Source organism: Conger conger, chromosome 10 (genome assembly GCF_963514075.1).
Source record: "Conger conger chromosome 10, fConCon1.1, whole genome shotgun sequence".
Lineage (NCBI taxonomy): Eukaryota > Metazoa > Chordata > Actinopteri > Anguilliformes > Congridae > Conger > Conger conger.
This window is the reverse complement of record NC_083769.1, coordinates 6345663-6366135: the sequence shown is the minus strand read 5'-3', so window position 1 is coordinate 6366135 and position 20473 is coordinate 6345663. Positions and strand designations below refer to the sequence as shown.

The 20473-nt window shown below is 45.1% G+C and overlaps 1 protein-coding gene across 2 annotated transcripts in view; it reads right to left on the bottom strand.

The window, feature by feature from the left end:
- Positions 1-20473, bottom strand: part of ampd2b (adenosine monophosphate deaminase 2b) — a 55910-nt gene that overhangs the window by 16457 nt on the left and 18980 nt on the right. Inside the window, exons 2-9 of one of the 2 annotated variants that reach the window (XM_061257984.1) lie at positions 11294-11418; positions 8234-8355; positions 5390-5458; positions 4245-4380; positions 1715-1901; positions 1080-1221; positions 699-788; positions 141-270 (exon numbers count right to left, since the gene is read on the bottom strand). In XM_061257984.1, the coding sequence (XP_061113968.1) occupies positions 141-270; positions 699-788; positions 1080-1221; positions 1715-1901; positions 4245-4380; positions 5390-5458; positions 8234-8355; positions 11294-11418 (1001 nt within the window). The remainder of the gene's footprint in view (positions 1-140; positions 271-698; positions 789-1079; positions 1222-1714; positions 1902-4244; positions 4381-5389; positions 5459-8233; positions 8356-11293; positions 11419-20473) is intronic. The other variant, XM_061257985.1, reaches the window with a different exon arrangement.

Here is a 20473-nt window from a genome sequence, read left to right as displayed (position 1 = left end):
TTGTAAACTATGGCATAAACATGGCTAATCACAGTACTGAGGTAGGGAGGGAAAGGTGCAGGAGGAGGTGAGTGAGGCTGTAGTTAGGCTGAGAGGGAGCTGAAGGCAGAAGCACGTAGGTAGGGAGGGAGGGTGCGTACTTTGCGGATGTTGTAGAAGTCCCGGTGCGGGACTTTCTTCTGCTCTGCCAGCTCCTTCAGCTCGTTCAGCAGGATGTGCATCTGGAACTTGGAGCTCAGGTACTGCAGCCGCCGGTAACAGAACGACTTCCTGCCAGACACGGACGCAGACAGGAAGTTAGGGCAGACAGCACAGATAACACACCATCTGTTTCACCTCACAGAGTCGAACAAAAAGATGCAGAAACATGTGCTCTTAACTTCTGCTCTTAATGATTTAATTAGCTTGTAATATCTTGATGAGACATTTGTATATGCACTAGCTACACCTCCAGACTGCAAGTGTATCCTAAAGATTTTACTGTGCTCAAGTACAGGAGTGAAAAAACATAATTTATAGAGCTGTCAGAAAAATAAATTAAGGTAATTGGTTGGAACAACCAAAAACCAGCTTGCAGACCGGCCCTCCAGGACCGGAACTGTGCACCCCTGTACGACTACGACTACGACTACTACTACGACTACTACTAATAATAATAATAATAATAATAGTAAGAGTAATAATTCTGCTCCACTCACACGGGGCCGTTGATGATCAGGGCCATCATGATGTTCATATCAGCGATGTATTCTGGGAGGTCCGGGTATGGCAGGTCCAACTCCGCACTCCTACAGAACACAGCTGGATTTCAGCATGTCACACCCCCTCGGTTGGCTCAATCAATCGAGCACAGAAAAGTATTTGAATCCAAAAAATTAACCCAGGTCTGCACAGTACGTTGTTCATGCCCCTTTTCATAAAATGCGTCAAATCAGAACGTTTTCGCTAAAACAGTAGAGAGGCAGGGCTTAGCATATGGAGTTAAGCATCTTGAAAGTCAAATATGTGATCTAGTCCCACTGCTGTGCCACTCGAGAGCACATGTGACAGGATGTGAGCTGTGTGTGTTATGACATCACTTCTCCATGGAGCTCCTCCTGCTGTAGACGTGCATCACCCCGTCCACCATCTTGCAGCCGAAGCCGGAGTCTCCGGGCATGTTTTTGGGGTCCAGGTCCTCGTAGGGGTGTGTTTCCGAAACGGGGGGGTGCACAGGGACGTCTGCGACGGGGGAGGGGTGTGGAAAGCGGAGAGAGGAGAACAGGGTCAACTACGGCCGACATTCAAGTTACTGAACCGTTTTTCATTCGTTACATTACATTACAGGTATTTAGCTCAGTTGACGTACAGTTGACTCATAACTGTCCCTGGGCTAGGGGTCTTGCTCAAGGGCCCGACAGCTGTGCAGATCTTATGGTGACTACACAGATGCTTGAACCACCAACCTTCCAGGTCCCAGTCATGTTACCTTTGCCACTAAGCTACAGGCTACCCTGTTCATCCATAGCTCATAGGTTACATCACATCACCTTGGAGTGGACATTTGAGTTGGGGAAGGGGGGATAAAAGCAAAGATGAATGGCAGCTTGGTGTGGGTGGGTGATAATAGCAGTGGCTGAAGTCATGCTCAGACTTCAGGAGTAGGGGGGTGGGGGTATTGGGGTATCGTGGAGGTAATGTTCAGCAGGTTTGTCGGGCGAGGCAGCCCTCGTACCTGCAGCCAGAGGGGTTTGTGGGATGCAGTTGTCGAAGCAGTGCTCAGGCGGTCTGCCGCCCAGAAGCTGCAGGTGGCGGGAGGTGGTCCGGCAGAAGCTCTGCATGGAGAGGGCCATGTACTTCTCCCGGATGAACAGAGCCCGCACCACACACTTAGCAGCGTCCAGCAGGTCTGTGAACGGCACCTTGGAGGGGGGAACATCATCAGGGACATGAGCTAGAGTTAGCCTAGGAATGTTCCCAGGCTACATGTTTCTTTGGAGTGTGGGAGGAAACCAGAGCAGCCACTGTGTCACCGTGATGCCCAATTCCATACCCAAATCATGTCAAATTAATAAATCATTTCAGCCTTCTGTCTTGCCTACCATTCTGTCTTAGCCTCATACCATGAGTCATGCCCTGCCTTAAGTGCACCCCAAAGGCCCTGCCCAGCCACACTCTGTTCCCCAAAAGCCCAGCCACACTCTGTTCCCCAAAAGCCCAGCCACACTCTGTTCCCCAAAAGCCCTGCCCAGCCACACTCTGTTCCCCAAAAGCCCAGCCACACTCTGTTCCCCAAAAGCCCTGCCACACTCTGTTCCCCAAAAGCCCTGCCCAGCCACACTCTGTTCCCCAAAAGCCCTGCCACACTCTGTTCCCCAAAAGCCCTGCCCAGCCACACTCTGTTCCCCAAAAGCCCTGCCACACTCTGTTCCCCAAAAGCCCTGCCCAGCCACACTCTGTTCCCCAAAAGCCCTGCCACACTCTGTTCCCCAAAAGCCCTGCCACACTCTGTTCCCCAAAAGCCCTGCCACACTCTGTTCCCCAAAAGCCCTGCCACACTCTGTTCCCCAAAAGCCCTGCCCAGCCACACTCTGTTCCCCAAAAGCCCTGCCACACTCTGTTCCCCAAAAGCCCTGCCCAGCCACACTCTGTTCCCCAAAAGCCCTGCCACACTCTGTTCCCCAAAAGCCCTGCCCAGCCACACTCTGTTCCCCAAAAGCCCTGCCACACTCTGTTCCCCAAAAGCCCTGCTCAGCCACACTCTGTTCCCCATAAGCCCTGCTCTGCCACACTCTGTTCCCCAAAAGCCCTGCCCTGCCACATTCTGTTCCCCATAAGCCCTGCCCTGCCACACTCTGTTCCCAATAACCCCTGCCCTGCCACACTCTGTTCCCCATAAGCCCTGCCCTGCCACACTCTGTTCCCCATAAGCCCTGCCCAGTCACACTCTGTTCCCCATAAGCCCTGCCCTGCCACACTCTGTTCCCCATACGCCCTGCCCAGTCACACTCTGTTCCCCATAAGCCCTGCCCTGCCACACTCTGTTCCCCATAAGCCCTGCCCAGCCACACTCTGTTCCCCATACGCCCTGCCCAGTCACACTCTGTTCCCCATAAGCCCTGCCACACTCTGTTCCCCAAAAGCCCTGCCCAGCCACACTCTGTTCCCCATAAGCCCTGCCCTGCCACACTCTGTTCCCCATAAGCCCTGCCCTGCCACACTCTGTTCCCCATAAGCCCTGCCCAGCCACACTCTGTTCCCCATACGCCCTGCCCAGTCACACTCTGTTCCCCATAAGCCCTGCCACACTCTGTTCCCCAAAAGCCCTGCCCAGCCACACTCTGTTCCCCATAAGCCCTGCCCTGCCACACTCTGTTCCCCATAAGCCCTGCCCTGCCACACTCTGTTCCCCATAAGCCCTGCCCTGCCATACTCTGTTCCCCATACGCCCTGCCCTGCCACACTCTGTTCCCCATACGCCCTGCCCTGCCACTCTCTGTTCTCCAAAGGCCCTGCCCTGCCACACTCTGTTCCCCAAAAGCCCTGCCCTGCCACACTCTGTTCCCCAAAAGCCCTGCCCTGCCACATTCTGTTCCCCATAAGCCCTGCCCTGCCACACTCTGTTCCCCATAAGCCCTGCCCTGCCACACTCTGTTCCCCATAAGCCCTGCCCTGCCACACTCTGTTCCCCATAAGCCCTGCCCAGTCACACTCTGTTCCCCATAAGCCCTGCCCTGCCACACTCTGTTCCCCATAAGCCCTGCCCTGCCACACTCTGTTCCCCATAAGCCCTGCCCAGTCACACTCTGTTCCCCATAAGCCCTGCCCTGCCACACTCTGTTCCCCATAAGCCCTGCCCTGCCATACTCTGTTCCCCATACGCCCTGCCCTGCCACACTCTGTTCCCCATACGCCCTGCCCTGCCACACTCTGTTCCCCATAAGCCCTGCCCTGCCACACTCTGTTCCCCATAAGCCCTGCCCTGCCACACTCTGTTCCCCATAAGCCCTGCCCTGCCACACTCTGTTCCCCATAACCCCTGCCCTGCCACACTCTGTTCCCCATAAGCCCTGCCACACTCTGTTCCCCATAAGCCCTGCCCAGCCACACTCTGTTCCCAATAAGCCCTGCCCTGCCACACTCTGTTCCCCATAAGCCCTGCCCAGTCACACTCTGTTCCCCATAAGCCCTGCCCAGCCACACTCTGTTCCCCATAAGCCCTGCCCAGTCACACTCTGTTCCCCATAAGCCCGGCCCTGTCTCACCCCCAGTCGCCATGCCCTGTCCTCTCTCACCCCGCACTTCTCCTCTCCTGAGATGGTGACCCTCTGGTACTCCAGGGCCTGGTCCTTCTCTTTAGGGAAGGGGTCTGTGGAGACCTCATTCTGCCCCTTCAGTAATCTGAGAGAGAGAGAGAGAGAGAGAGAGAGAGAGAGAGAGAGAGAGAGAGAGAGAGAGAGAGAAAAAGAAAAGAGAGTGAGAGAGCGATGGAAAGACCCCACAGTATATGACAGTATACCCCATATATGTACAATTGCTGATAACTGATGCCCAGGAAAGACTGGCCACATCTCACTTTGTGGCGTCTAAAGTGAGGTCTGTTGGTTTTTGTTGTTACTGAATTGGTGAATTAACATTGATAACACAGTTAACTCCCCTGACCTCATTTTCTAGATCAGAATTGGCCTGCCATGTTTAAGGTGAAAACAAAAACCACAAGACCCGTCGGATCCCCAGCATTTCAATTAGGGATCCCTGTTCTAATGCAGTTCATAACACCATCTTCCATGACTGGCTCTCACCAGCAGGGGGAGACAAAGAAACAATGTACCTGTTTCCCAAAATTAAAGCAGCCCTGCTGGTAAAAACAGCTCAAGCTAGGTTGACCAGTTCAGACCAGCTCCTAGCTAGACATGGTTTGACCAGCTCAAGCTATGTTTTGAAGCAGCTTGTAGCTGTTACCGGGCAGCTCATACCCAGCTGGACCAGCATTATGACAAGCTTGGCCAGCTCAATTTTCAAGCTGGTCAAGCTGGCAGAGTTGGATTTTACAGCAAGGAGTCTTCAAAAAGAATTTAGCAAGAAAGTTGATATAAGTACGAGAACAGCAACACTGAGCAGGGAGCCCTGGTCGGCGTAGCCAAATGTTAGCTTAGATTTGCAGATCATGCAGGGCTAACAGAAACTAACAGAAAGACCTGGGTCAAATAATTCCCTGGGGTAAAATCTAGCTCTAACCAGCTTGAATTTACCAGCTACCAGCTGTTTCAAAACATAGCGAGAGCTGGTTAAACCTTGTTGACTATGGAGCTGGTCTGAGCTGGTCAACCAGCCACCTGTTGGTCTGTTAACAGGTCCTGATGCAGCGCTGGTAGAGAGTGGCAGAGAAAGGCGAGGTGAAGACACTCACTCCAGGTCTGTAGTGCTGTCGATCTTCAGGAAGTCCTGCTTGGCCCGGATCAGGATCTCAGGCTCTAATCTGGGGCCATGGCAGCGAGCAGCAGGGTAGGCAGGAAGAGGAGGGAGCACAGAAAGGAACATTAACTCGACGCGTCATACGGCCTTTATGTCTGATAAAGGCTTCACCGTAAAGCAGTGGTCTCCAACCCTGGTCCTGGAGAACTACAGGGTCTGCTGGTTGTCGTTGTTACTCTGCACTTAATTTATCAATTAGAGCAGTCGATTATAGAGTTACCTCAATTGTCCAGAGCTGTGTTCAAGACAGCTAACGTTAGCTAACGTTTGAGGGCGAACAGAAAAAAGTTTGAATATGTTTGCAAACATTGGCTCACGATAAGCGATATTGAACGCACCTCTGGTTACCTGGGTCTCAACTGGGTGCTGACTTTCAGGTGAAAACAAAAACCAGAGGACCCTGTAGCTCACCAAGACCAGAGTTGAAGACCACTAATATCTACTCATTAGAGGCAAAATGGTTAGGCTATATGTTGTGTCTTTGTGGTCCTTGGATAGCCTTAGATAAGAGGAATACTCGTCTACCTGACAGAGTAGCATCTCACACAGGACCCTCGAGCTGCTGAACACCTTAGCCCAGAGCATAAAAACATCCTGCAGACTGGTGAGTGCGTTTAATTACCATCTCCATGGTTATGCTGTTATTACGGCTCAGACAACTGGTGTTAATGTCATAATAAGGATTGTCAATTTAATACTGGGCCATACATATGACATAGTAGACCAGTAAATATTGCTGGTCTTAAAAATGTCACTTGTCAAGCAAACAGTACTGTTATATGACTGTTTCATTCTCCAACTGTTGTTTGTAACTTGTTGTTTTACTTTCTTGTTTGGTAACTTTGTGTTTTATATCAGGTCCCCCTTGAAAAAGAGATGTCCATTGCAATGGGGCATTCCTGGTTAAATAAAGGTAAACAGTCCATGATAGATTATTGTTGTTTTTGTGTTGAAGTCCCCAGTTGTGGATATTTAGGGCCCATTCTCCAGACAAAAAGAATGCCATAGTTCTGAATATGTGAATTGAGAGAGATGTTGTATGAAGTTAGGGCATTGCTGAAGAGTAGCACCAGATGTGTAAACTCCCACATATGTGCATTACAAGTGGAATACAAGTAGGCTGGTGGACTGGTTCTTATCGGTCGCTAATAACAGAAAAGGATAATTGGACTAAAGAGAGAACAGAAATTCAACAAAATATTGATGATGGTTTTTGTGATAAAAAAAATATATACACAGAGCAGAACAATGGTGTAAAGGATAAACTACAACTCATGCAGGTGAATGAATTGAAAAAATTAAACAACCATGTACCTTACTGAAACATTTGAAGGTGCACCAGTAACATAAGCGCTAAAGCAGGACACACATCTACAACTACACTACCTCTTCAATGTTATAGCTTGTCAAACAGAGCACCAGACTTGGGTAAAGCATGCTTTAGATTCAAATACTTTTCTGTGCTCGATTGATCTTGCCTGGAGCAATTGGGCCAACCAAGAGGACCAGAAGGTGGGGGTTCACAATTTCTTGAGAGTATTTCTGATTCTGTTACACCAGACAAGCTCAGAAAAACATATTTGAATCCAAAACAATTACATATTTGACCCAGGTCTGGAGAGCACTGACTCCTTTGAAACAGGAGTCTCTATGACACCTCTATTTACACACAGAGGTGCAGTAGATGCCGCAGATACCCAATGACAAAACCACGTTGCCACACAAGACAAGAGTGATGGAGAAAGGGTTGGGTCTTGGCTTTATTTCCGAAAACAACTCCATGTTTTGCATACGATTCGCCTAACTTGACATCCCGTGTCCCCTCCATGCACCAGATGTACAAAATCTAGTCATGTGAGCATTAACTACAGCGCAATGGTCGGAAATGAATACACCTGAACAACTGTCACAACAGAGCATAGGTTGACTTTAACTTTATTGATTTATCAATGCTTCAAGCAGCTAAAGACCAACTTATAGACGCAGTCAAAAATACCTTACTAAATTATCCATTTTGGCTCATCAGCTCCTGTTTATATTTGGACTGTCTCCAAATATAAACGGAAGGATGGTATGTAATTATTTTATCAAAATGTTGCAGATGATGCAAAAAGTGTTGTCAGTGGCATTTTGCCAGGTCAAATGGGAAGAGGGTAACAGAGAGAGGACCCTGATAAGAAGGGTGGGGTGCAATAGTGACTTATGGTCCTGATAAACCACCAGCATAACACAAATAACAATTTGGCACAAACAGCTGAACTAATACAGCAACAGACGGATGTAGCTTGAGGGTCAAAACACTGTAAAAGCCCATAAAAAAACTATGTGTTTTGGAAACTTATGTTTAACACAAAAATCTTATTGATGTTACTTTTTCTGGTAAATGAGACAATAAAGCTGCCAATGAAGTGAGACAGCCACAAGAAGTGCCGATCTCAAAGACAAAGAAGAAGAATGAAATATGGACTCCAGAAGATAAACAAGGAAGTACTGTTGATTTAACACTTATTTTGAATGCTTATTTTTCCTTTTGAAGTCTTTTTGCAAGAGTGGGCCTTTAATTAGAAATGTCATGACCTTACACCCTATACGCCAAATCATGAAAAAGCTTTCGCTGGCCAAACAGATGGTTGAAAGATTCAGCTGAATCTATGATAACTGGGAGGATGCACGGTCATTGATATCCACTCGTCTCTAATGCTGTGTGTGACGTTGTGTCAGCTCCCTGAGGGGCCTGTGAACTGATTGGCTGGTCACGGGGATGCCCCTCCCTCCTCACTTGATGTCCTGGCTGATCTGCCTCTCCAGGCGGTGAAGCCTCTCCTCCAGCTGCTCGATGGGGCTTTCCTCAGGGAACTCATAGGGGGCGCTGCGCATCTCGCTCGTGTGAGAAAACAGCTCCTATAAACACACACACACACGCAATTACACACAGCTCCTATAAACACACACACACGCACACACACACACACGCAATTACACACAGCTCCTATAAACACACACACACACGCACAATTACACACAGCTCCTATAAACACACACACACGCACACACGCAATTACACACAGCTCCTATAAACACACACACACACACACACACACACAATTACACACAGCTCCTGTAAACACACATACACGCACACATGCACACACGCAATTATACACAGTTCCTATAAACACACACACGCAATTACACACAGCTCCTATAAACACACACACACACACACACACACACACACAATTACACACAGCTCCTGTAAACACACATACACGCACACACGCAATTACACACAGCTCCTATAAATACACACACACGCACACACGCAATTATACACAGCTCCTATAAACAGAAACAGGCACACACAATTACACACAGCTCCTATAAACACACACACACGCACACACACACACGCAATTACACACAGCTCCTATAAACACACACACACACGCAATTACACACAGCTCCTATAAACACACACACACACACACACACGCAATTACACACAGCTCCTATAAACACACACACACGTGCACACACACAATTACACACAGCTCCTATAAACACACACACACACGCACACACGCAATTACACACAGCTCCTATAAACACACACACACACAATTACACACAGCTCCTGTAAACACACATACACGCACACATGCACACACGCAATTATACACAGTTCCTATAAACACACACACGAAATTACACACAGCTCCTATAAACACACACACACACACACACACAATTACACACAGCTCCTATAAACACACATACACGCACACACGCAATTACACACAGCTCCTATAAACACACACACACACACACACGCAATTACACACAGCTCCTATAAACACACACACACACGCACAATTACACACAGCTCCTATAAACACACACACACGCACACACGCAATTACACACAGCTCCTATAAACACACACACACACACACACACACACAATTACACACAGCTCCTGTAAACACACATACACGCACACATGCACACACGCAATTATACACAGTTCCTATAAACACACACACGCAATTACACACAGCTCCTATAAACACACACACACACACACACACACACAATTACACACAGCTCCTGTAAACACACATACACGCACACACGCAATTACACACAGCTCCTATAAATACACACACACGCACACACGCAATTATACACAGCTCCTATAAACAGAAACAGGCACACACAATTACACACAGCTCCTATAAACACACACACACGCACACACACACACGCAATTACACACAGCTCCTATAAACACACACACACACGCAATTACACACAGCTCCTATAAACACACACACACACACACACACGCAATTACACACAGCTCCTATAAACACACACACACGTGCACACACACAATTACACACAGCTCCTATAAACACACACACACACGCACACACGCAATTACACACAGCTCCTATAAACACACACACACACAATTACACACAGCTCCTGTAAACACACATACACGCACACATGCACACACGCAATTATACACAGTTCCTATAAACACACACACGAAATTACACACAGCTCCTATAAACACACACACACACACACACACAATTACACACAGCTCCTATAAACACACATACACGCACACACGCAATTACACACAGCTCCTATAAACACACACACACGCACACACGCAATTACACACAGCTCCTATAAACAGAAACAGGCACACGCAATTACACACAGCTCCTATAAACACACATACACGCACATGCAATTATAGACAGCTCCTATAAACAGAAACACACACACACAATTATTCACAGCTCCTATAAACACACACACACACACACACACACACACACGCAATTACACACAGGTCCTATAAACAGAATCACACACACACAATTATACACAGCTCCTATAAACACACACACAATTACACACACACACACACAGACGCTTACACACAGCTCCTATTAACACACATACACACAATTACACAACAGCTCTTATGCACATGAACACACACAATTACAGCACACACACATTAAACATCTGATAACATGCAGCCTCCAGGGAGCTCAAAGCTGACGTCGTAGGGTGCATGAGGATTAGTCGCAGAACAGGCTTATAACACACCATTCACTGTAGAGGTGCTGTAACACTTCAAACACACTGTGGCATCTCCTTAGGTCCTACCTCCCCTGTGCCACTGAGACACACTGAGACACACCACTGAGACACACTGAGACACACCACTGAGACACACTGAGGACACACCACTGAGACACACTGAGGACACACTGAGGTCACACTGAGACACACTGAGACACACCACTGAGACACACCGAGACACACCACTGAGACACACCACTGAGACACACCACTGAGGTCACTCTGAGACACACTGCGACACACCACTGAGGGCACACTGAGGACACACTGAGGACACACTGAGACACACTGAGACACACTGATGCACACTGAGACACACTGAGACACACTACTGAGGGCACACTGAGACACACTGAGACACACTACTGAGGGCACACTGAGGTCACACTGAGACACACTACTGAGGACACACTGAGACACACTGATGCACACTGAGACACACTGATGCACACTGAGGTCACACTGAGACACACTGGGACACACTACTGAGGACACACTGAGACACACTGATGCACACTGAGGTCACACTGAGGACACACTGAGACACACTGATGCACACTGAGACACACTGAGACACACTACTGAGGACACACTGAGACACACTGAGGTCACACTGAGACACACTGAGACAGACCACTGAGGTGACACTGAAGCCAGAACCCTGCCTCACCTCGGCAATCTCCTTGTACTTTCCATCCATGGAGGTGCGCAGGTCGACGACGAAGGGCTTGCAGGAAACCGGAGTGCCTGGAAGAGACCGCTGGGAGGTGAGGGGGTGTCGGGCACCGTGGATATCTGAAACAAAATGGAGGGGGGTTATTCACAGTTATATAATAATACGTCATTGTTTTGGAATCAAATACTTTTCTACGCTTTATTGAGCTTGTCTGGTGTACTGGAACCTATGAAATACTATCATACTCGCAAGATCAATCGAGCACAGAAAGATTCAAATACTAAACAATTATGTATAAATAAATAACACAAATAATAATTAAAAGACTAGGCTTGGAACATTGCTGTTGTACATTACTTCCTAGTAACTGTTTTTTTTGGAATTTGATCAGGCCATTTATCTCATGAATTGACAGAATGAGGCCAGTATCCATATGTCAAACTGAATTCCTTAGGTCATTCACAAAAGCACTGTACACTTGGGCAATTGATACTGTACAAACCTACCTGCCCTTTGACCCTTTGAGATGAACTGACCTGGAGGAGTTTGGAGATGAGGTCGGCCATTTATCAAATGACTAAGATACCAACAGGTGATCCTCTATGCTAACGCAAAATGTTTCTAGAACGTTGGGGAAACATTTCGATCCGACCTCCACTCAATTGTGAGGTAACACATTGGCCAAACAGCTCAAGAACATACAGTATATATTGATCACAACACATTAAGTCATGCAGAAAAGATTTTGGGCAAGTTGCATTATTATTGGCATTATTACGGTCATCAGTTATTAACTATTCTAATTAATTAGCATAACAAAATGTTACACTCTGTTTATGGAATGTTCTATGTGACTCAAAGATAATATTAAAGGGACATCTAGGAAACAGGGAAACATTTAGCCTGCACTGCACCCATTCCCACTGTGTTTCACCTGAAAGATGGTCACCTTTTCATGGTGCTCTACTCAGAAGGTCTGGACACTTTAACTACAGTATGTAAGTTTTCATAAAAGTATACACATAAATACACATAAATATGTGAAAATAGACACAAACAGAAAGAAAAATATATATGCAATTTATCACCTAAAAAGAATACATTTTAGAATAAATATTTCAAACATATTCAGTAATATTTATCGTAAGTGCCAGAGCTCAACCAAAACATAGGGGCCGGAGAAGATGCACCAGCTCTCACCACACCGAGTAACGTGCCATCCACAAATAATAAAATGAGTCGCCTAGTCCTACGCAACGTGGTCCCACTGATGTCAAACAGTTTTTCAGTCTTTGCACAATGGCAACATCAATAAGGTATAAACTCTGGTTCGCTCACTAATACTACGGCAGAACAAAACTGTGCTAACACGGCAGAGCAACCGTCTGGTACTGTGTGCAAGCAGCCAGGAACTATTTTCTTGTAAACTATTCTTGTATTCCATCCATCCATCCATTATCTGAACCCGCTTATCCTGAACAGGGTTGCAGGGGGGCTGGAGCCTATCCCAGCATACATTGGGCGAAAGGCAGGAATACACCCTGGACAGGTCGCCAATCCATCGCAAGGCACACACACCATTCACTCACACACTCATACCTACGGGCAATTTAGACTCTCCAATCAGCCTAACATGCATGTCTTTGGACTGTGGGAGGAAACCGGAGTACCCGGAGGAAACCCACTATTCTTGTATTGACATTGTTAATAAAAAAAACTCTTTTAACTGGATCATGGCTGTAATATCTATATCATCGTATTTGGTAGCCGTTTTATAAAAACAATAACTCGCTCCAGGCCTTGGTATATTGTAATTTTATCATTTTATTCCGAACAATGCCCCTTAGCTGCGATAAAATCACAATAAACTACTGCCTGAGTTATTGCTCAAATATCCCCATTGCTCTTTCACCTCATGTACTGTACGTCACTGAATATCTGTCAGCTCATATTCATCACTCATTCATCTCATGTTCATCCCTCCATACCCTCATATGTAGCCGCATGCATCACCGGGGAGGAAGAGGAAAGAGAAGAGAGAAGTGTAACAGCAGACAAAGCGAAATTAAAAACTCCAGAATCAGGCTCGGTATCTATGAAAGGTGCCATCAGTACCCACCTATGAAACCCTGGTGCTCGCCCTCTCTCTCCCTCTCTCTGTCCAGCGGATGAGCTGAAGTGTGTCGATCACGCGCACACACACACACACACACACACACACAAGGCAGTTCTAGGCAGGCCCAAACAGGTCGTCTCCTCTCTCCACCCCGGCCTACCCCTGGCCGCTCGCTCCAGCCAAGACGCTGTCAGTCTGCCGTCTTGGGGAACAGAGAGAAACAACCTGTCTGAGCACTGAGGACACGCGGGTAACAGAGCCGTCTCTGCTGAAAAGCTTGGGAACGAGGATGTTTAGTGCTGCATTTTGTTAGGCAAATACGAGGGGCGTGAACAGCGCTTTATACATTCTAATTACAAGTGCTTCATTGGCGTGGCAACTGGTAAGGGTGAATCCGTATTGCCCGAAGACACGGACACGACACAAATTCAAAAATTAGAGAACAACCGCAATTAAAGGTACAATAGGTACTTTCGGACTTCTAACGGCCAAGAGAGGAATAGCAGCAACAAACACCTTCAAACCTCAACACTGTTTATCCCTCCCCTTCTCTGCAAACGTGCTGATGTTGAAACGTCATTGGCTGTGGCAATGGGAAGCCATTTTCAACCAATGAGCTTGAATTATTGTACAGCTATGCAATGTTTCGGTTTACAATGGTCTTGTAACAATGTTTTAACACATAAATCGTACCTATTGTGCCTTTAAGTAATGATTCAATACAATAACACGAATTGACTAATTATACAATGGGAAAAAAACTGTGAAGAATAAATTATTCGCTGTCAGTTTGTGTCAGTGTTACATACAGTGTCGTGTCACACTCTGCCTGCATCTGTTGTGTATTTGTCAGAGGAACAACCGTCCTGTTCTACTGTGAAAGCCATCTGTTCGACCACACCTGGGCTGTGTGAGGAAGGATCTCCGTATGAGTAATAGTATAATTAGCTGCAGTAAGGATTACTGTTATGAATCTAGGGCCAGTATTCATAAAGCATGCTGATCCATGATCAGCTTTGCCTATTATCTCATAATGGACAAGGTTAGAATATGATGATCCTAGATCAGCCATCCAAGATGCTTTGAGAATTTAAAGGTACAATAGGTAAGATAAAACATTGTTACAAGACTATAATATAAAACTCTACCATATCCTCGGCCTGAAACAAAGTTGCTCACTTGCTGTCATGTTTTTCTCTGTAATACATACAGACTAGGAGGAATTGCATTTGCATACATGCATATTACTATAAATGAGTTCGCATTTGAGTGTTGTGAGTTTTCTCTCGTGCGTTTCAGCTGCGCATGTGACTACTGTATATGTGAAGAAAGAAGAGAGGGAGCCCACATTTGACAGTGCCTCCGCAGGCTCGGGGGTGTCTGTGCGCTGTCCTGCAGGCTGTGTGAGGGGACATTAATCTTCTCTCTCCTCTGAAATATTCATCACCCTCCCTGAATGTTTAATGCCCCGCTGGCAGCCGACTCTCATGTGTTCTCACACTGCTGTACAATCAGTTAAGATACACACCTGCTCACATGCGTACGCATGCCGGACACACGGGAACATAAGCGCGCACACACACACACAGACAGGTAGAAACACGTGTGCACACACACACACACACACACACACACAGACAGAGACACGCTCACACAGACTCATGAACATAGGCACACATGCAGGTGCACAAACACACATACACCCACACATGAACATACACTCACATGTGCAAATACACACATGCAGACACATACAGACAGACACACACTTACACCCACACATGAACATACACTCACATGTGCAAATACACACATGCAGACACATACAGACAGACACACACTTACACAGACTCATGAACATACACTCCCAGGCACACACACATGCAGGCACACACACACACACACATGAACATACACTCACATCTGCAAATGCACACATCCACACAGGCACACACAAGCGCCTACAATACTACAAACCCATCCTTACAAAGTGTACAAGTATACTATACACTGTACATGGTAGCACTGTGAATATTTCTTTACCCAAAACTCCAGCGACGAAGACCATTTATGCAAATATTCTGTAAAATGATGTGACAAAATGATAACCATACTCATTTCAAGAGGGAGCAATAACGAGGGAACGTTATCTGGAGTGTTTGTTATAGGTTTGTTTCAGCTGGCAGACGATGCGAGAGTTTCCTTCAGTGTGTAGACAGGTCAGAGCTCCCAGTAGGGAATTTTCTGGAAGGGAGAAAGCCTGCATGTGATGTAGGTCACAGCAGAATGAGAACAGTTATCAGTGTCCTATTACTTTACAGAGCACTTTCATTATTAGAGCTCCCATGGGACAGACCTGGGTCAAACACGTCATCTCTCCGGATTCAAACGCCTTTCTGTGCTCAATTCATCTTGCCTGGTGCAAGTGAGCCAACCAAGAAGATCACAAGGAGGGGTCTGCACTTGTTGAGAGTATTTCATAGGTTCCAAAACACCAGAAAAGCTCAGAGAATACCCAGTAACTAGAATTCGGCAACTGTGCAGTAGACCAAGACTGGTGACTTAACCAGCTGAGCCACCTCCAAAATCCTTTAAGATCCATTGACATTCACATATTTTCAATATTGCTCCACCAGGAGAGAGGATAGGAGAGGTCTAATGTGTCACACTTCATCGTCATCGTCATCGTCATCTTCAACAGCTTGTTAAAATCATTCAATCGCAATTGCGGTTGGAACAAAAACCAGCTTACAAAGGGTACTCCAGGACCGAGTTTGGGAACCACTGGTATAGAACAATGTGGAATTCTGTCTCATCAGGTCACTGAATTGTCTGCATCCCATCCATGTCAAATGATATACTTTCTTCCCCCATACTCTCCAATGAAATGTAATTATCTTCATGGAGCTACAGTACAAGGTATATGTCCATTGTCCACATGACCAGATGTTCCTCCTTAAGGCAATGCATGCTGGTTGTTTGGCGGTCGCAGCCAATGACTGTCGTGGGTGGACATGCCACTGCATCAGATGTCAGTGAGGGCATGTGATTGACTTTAAAATATGGACTTCACGTGAAGTAGGTGCTTAGCTTTGTACAGTAATGCATTGGTCACACTTTACAATAAGGCTCATGAACTGGCATTAACTAATGTAGTTGCTATTGATGAATTAATGATGCACAAATACATTAATTAAGCATGAAATTAACTTCTCATTAGTTCACATATTAGTTAACAACTAACTTGAATATGTATTCATTTGCAAACCATAGGATAAACTTAAAATTATTTGTTAACAAGAATTAATGTTGTAGAAATAAATTTAAAAAGCTGTACAGATTAACTTCACAGTAGTTAGTTAATAACTACATTATTCATGTAACATTATTGTGAAATGTGACAAATGCATTTTACTTGCCTTTTTCCTTGGTTTTCACAGAAGTGCATACATATTAAATCTTCAGCTTGTTATAATTACATTTGTTCTCTGCATTTAGAGCATCAATCAACACACAAGATAGACCCAGAGACCTTCTGAAAGAGGATTTCACGGTCAAGGCTTGATGTTTGCTGCAAACCAAACCCACGTCACACCATCCCTACTCTTAAGCACACAGCAGTGGGGCCGTCATGCTTTGGGGCTGCTTGTCAGCAGGAAGGATTGGGAATCTTCTTTATGGACGGAGTCAAATACAGGCAAATCCTCGAGGACCCGTTTGGGTTTGTGAGAGATTTGCATTTGCGGCAAAGATTCACATTCCAACAGGATGGTGACACAAAATCACAGCAAAAACTAAAATGAAATTTAGGTCAGAATTCTGAAATGGTCCAACTTAAATCCTATTACAAATTCCTGTCAACCGACATGCTCTGTCTACATCCCTATAATCCTTAATTGTTGTCTTTCTGTCATTTACTTTCTGTGTATCAGGATGTTTTAGATTGGCTAGGTAAAAAGTGTTTGGCTAGTTAAAGGGCATATCCATACATTTGCGTGTTGCGGTTTGTAAAAAAGAAGAAGAAGAAAATTTTACAAATAGGCCCTGGTCCTTATCTTTGTTGTGCAGGTAGCAGTTTAAACTGTACTTCCCTCTAGGGTCTTTCAGCGCACTTATCCCTGGTCATGGGTATGCACTTTGTTGTATGTCGCTTTGGATAACAGCGTCTGCCAAATGCCATTAATGTAATGTAATGTAATGTAAAATGTTGAATATATTTTTTTTTTCATAATATGATGAATTTGTGTTGGTGAAAAACAGTATGACACCTCAAATACTTTCTGAAGGCACTATATTAATATAGTATTCACTGGGCCAAGTGTTTTGTCACTGCCTTTTTATTTTGTGCAATGTATTGAATGTTTTGGTTGTCTTATGCCAATTTGCAAATGAACTGTATCATTTTGGCAAACGCAATTCAGTTTCAGAGGCAGGGTTGACTGCTTTGCAAGTGACTGTTTTGCATTTTGCTACTTGAATGCGTGCTAATGATTTGATTAATGCGGTACATCATCATGACGGAACGAGCCCTGATGAATCCAGTCTCACCTTATATCACACCTTAATATAAACAAAACTCACTCACACGTTCACTACCTACGCATACACTTCCTCATTTAACAACTCACTCTTACATTCACATCCGTGTATTGATGCTTAAAGAAGCAATTCACCCAAAAATTAAATTAAAGCATGTTTCCACTTATCAGGAGTAGCATTTGTCCTGCAAAGTCTTGTGCAGGCGGACTAGTATGAAACTTAAGCGACAGTGTCGTAATGTGGTGGAATGTTACCGGTTGTAGTAGTTTCAATTAAAGCAACTTGTTAGCGCATTAAGCACATAACAGCCTCAAAATTCATGGTTGAGATATTAACGGGTGTAATTCAGTCTTAGAAATTACACCCGTTAAGATCTCATACCATGAATTCAAAGGCCTCCATGTCCCCAATGTAAAATTCCTGTGGCTTTGAAAACATACAACCCTAGACCACATTCAGCCAAAATAACGGCCATTTAACTCCACTTGTTTATTAATAGTGTGTCCTACATATCAAAGTAAAATAATCTCTGATATTTACTGCATAATTAAAATAATTACCATGAATTAGCTCACAGTAGAGGTCCATGTAAATAAAAACCCACATCACACAACCACAACAAACAAAGCAAATAAGGTGATTAAACAAGTTGACCGATGTTATAGAGTTTCTGCAGTGTGTGCAGAAACAGGGTACTCTTGTGTGTCACCCTGCTGAAAAAAAACAAGTTAAGCTAGGTTTTGAAACTGCTTGTTGCTGGTTGACCAGTTCAGACCAGCTCCATACTCAACATGGACCAGCTCAGCTATTATTATTATTATGATTATTTTTTTTATTTTTTTATTTTTTTATTTATTGGTTTTTACACCCGAGCAGTGACGTAAATGCCACAATACACACACAGCTAGGCCCGACCCCTGACACTGTTGTGGTAATGGCTGACACCCTCCTTCATGTATTGATTGCTCTGAGTTTCTGTCCCCAGTTTAATGCATGGAGGCCATTTCTCAATTTCAGCCCTGTCTGAGTGAGATGCATGCAGCGACATTACACTGAATCACCCTGGCAGTGAGGGCTCATATCTACACACAGTGAGTTACTGCCTCTCAATGCCTCAAACAAACTGCACCTATAATAAAGGGTCTGCCATCCCTATAACACGGTTCCGTATCTCACGCACACTGTGTAGAATTTTGAAGGGAGCACACGGAGTGAGCTTGCTCATTTCGCATACTGGAGTAATTGTTTCACACTGCTGCAAGCCTGGGATAAAGTGCTGACAACATAGTGCTCCAATTAGCACCAGGGAATACAATTGAACAGCTGGCGGCTTAAATATAGCAAAACAAAACTGAGGACAATTCAAAAGAAAATAAAACCATTTAAAAATCACCAATCACCAATGCTGATATTGGGCTAGCCACACAAGATTCTGATGAAAAATCAACTCTTCATATTGCCGCAATAACAACAAGTTCTCCTGATAAATGTAAAATATGTTAACGCATGTGTCAATACCAATTTGTGTCAATAATAGCAGCAGAATATACCTTCTAGCTGAACCTTTCATTGCCCTCTCTATTTCATAATCTGCTTCAGTCACCACAGAAGGACACCAAATGTTATTATTGTCTTACACCAGCCTGTCAGTGACCTTCTACAGAGTATAACACGTCCATCCCAACTGTCATCACACACAACTGTCATCGCACACAAAGAGATAATCAATTCAAACTAGGGGCTCATTCCAATCTCTCCATTTTTTCTTTCTTGCTTTCTACTCCTAGCTTCCATCATGAGAGGCTAGAAAAAGAGGCAAGAAAAGGAAATGAAGACGGGGAAATCAAGAAAATGTGAATTAGGCAAATGGAATATTTGCCACCCCTGTCGGTCAATCAAGCACCTGTAGATTGAAATCAAAGCCACATGTGATTGGTCCTCCTCTGACTCCGCTCTATGCAAGTCTAGCTGCAGTTTGCGTTGAATGGTCTTCCTCTGACTCCACTCTGTACAAGTCTAGCAGCAGTTTGCATTATATGGTCTTCCTCTGACTCCGCTCTGTACAAGTCTCTGACTCGGTAGCAGTTTGTGTTGTGAAAAGCTGCAGCCGGCAGCACCAGCTTCGGAGGAGAATAGAGGATGTACACACTCTTCTGAGTCAGCGGTGGGGTTTGCAGTATGAACATGGCTGTGGTTGCAGACAAATGGCCATTCCAAATTGGGTTGGAAATTGAATATGCTCAGACCTGTATTGGGCACCATTTTCAGAACTTCAACTAATTTCATTTTTTAAAAAGATGAAAAGATTTCAACAAATATGAATATTATAGCTTAACAAAGTATAAGCAATGTAATAATGGTAGGGATGCTCGTGGGTGTGAAAGTTTGTAAGTCTACCTTAAAAGTTAGGTGTTAGGTCCCCAAAATCTATGTCGAATAACAAAGATAAAAAAGAGTGCAGTAGTTGGCTCCCATTCAGGAACACATACTGATTAAGGACTACAGGTAAATGAGACATC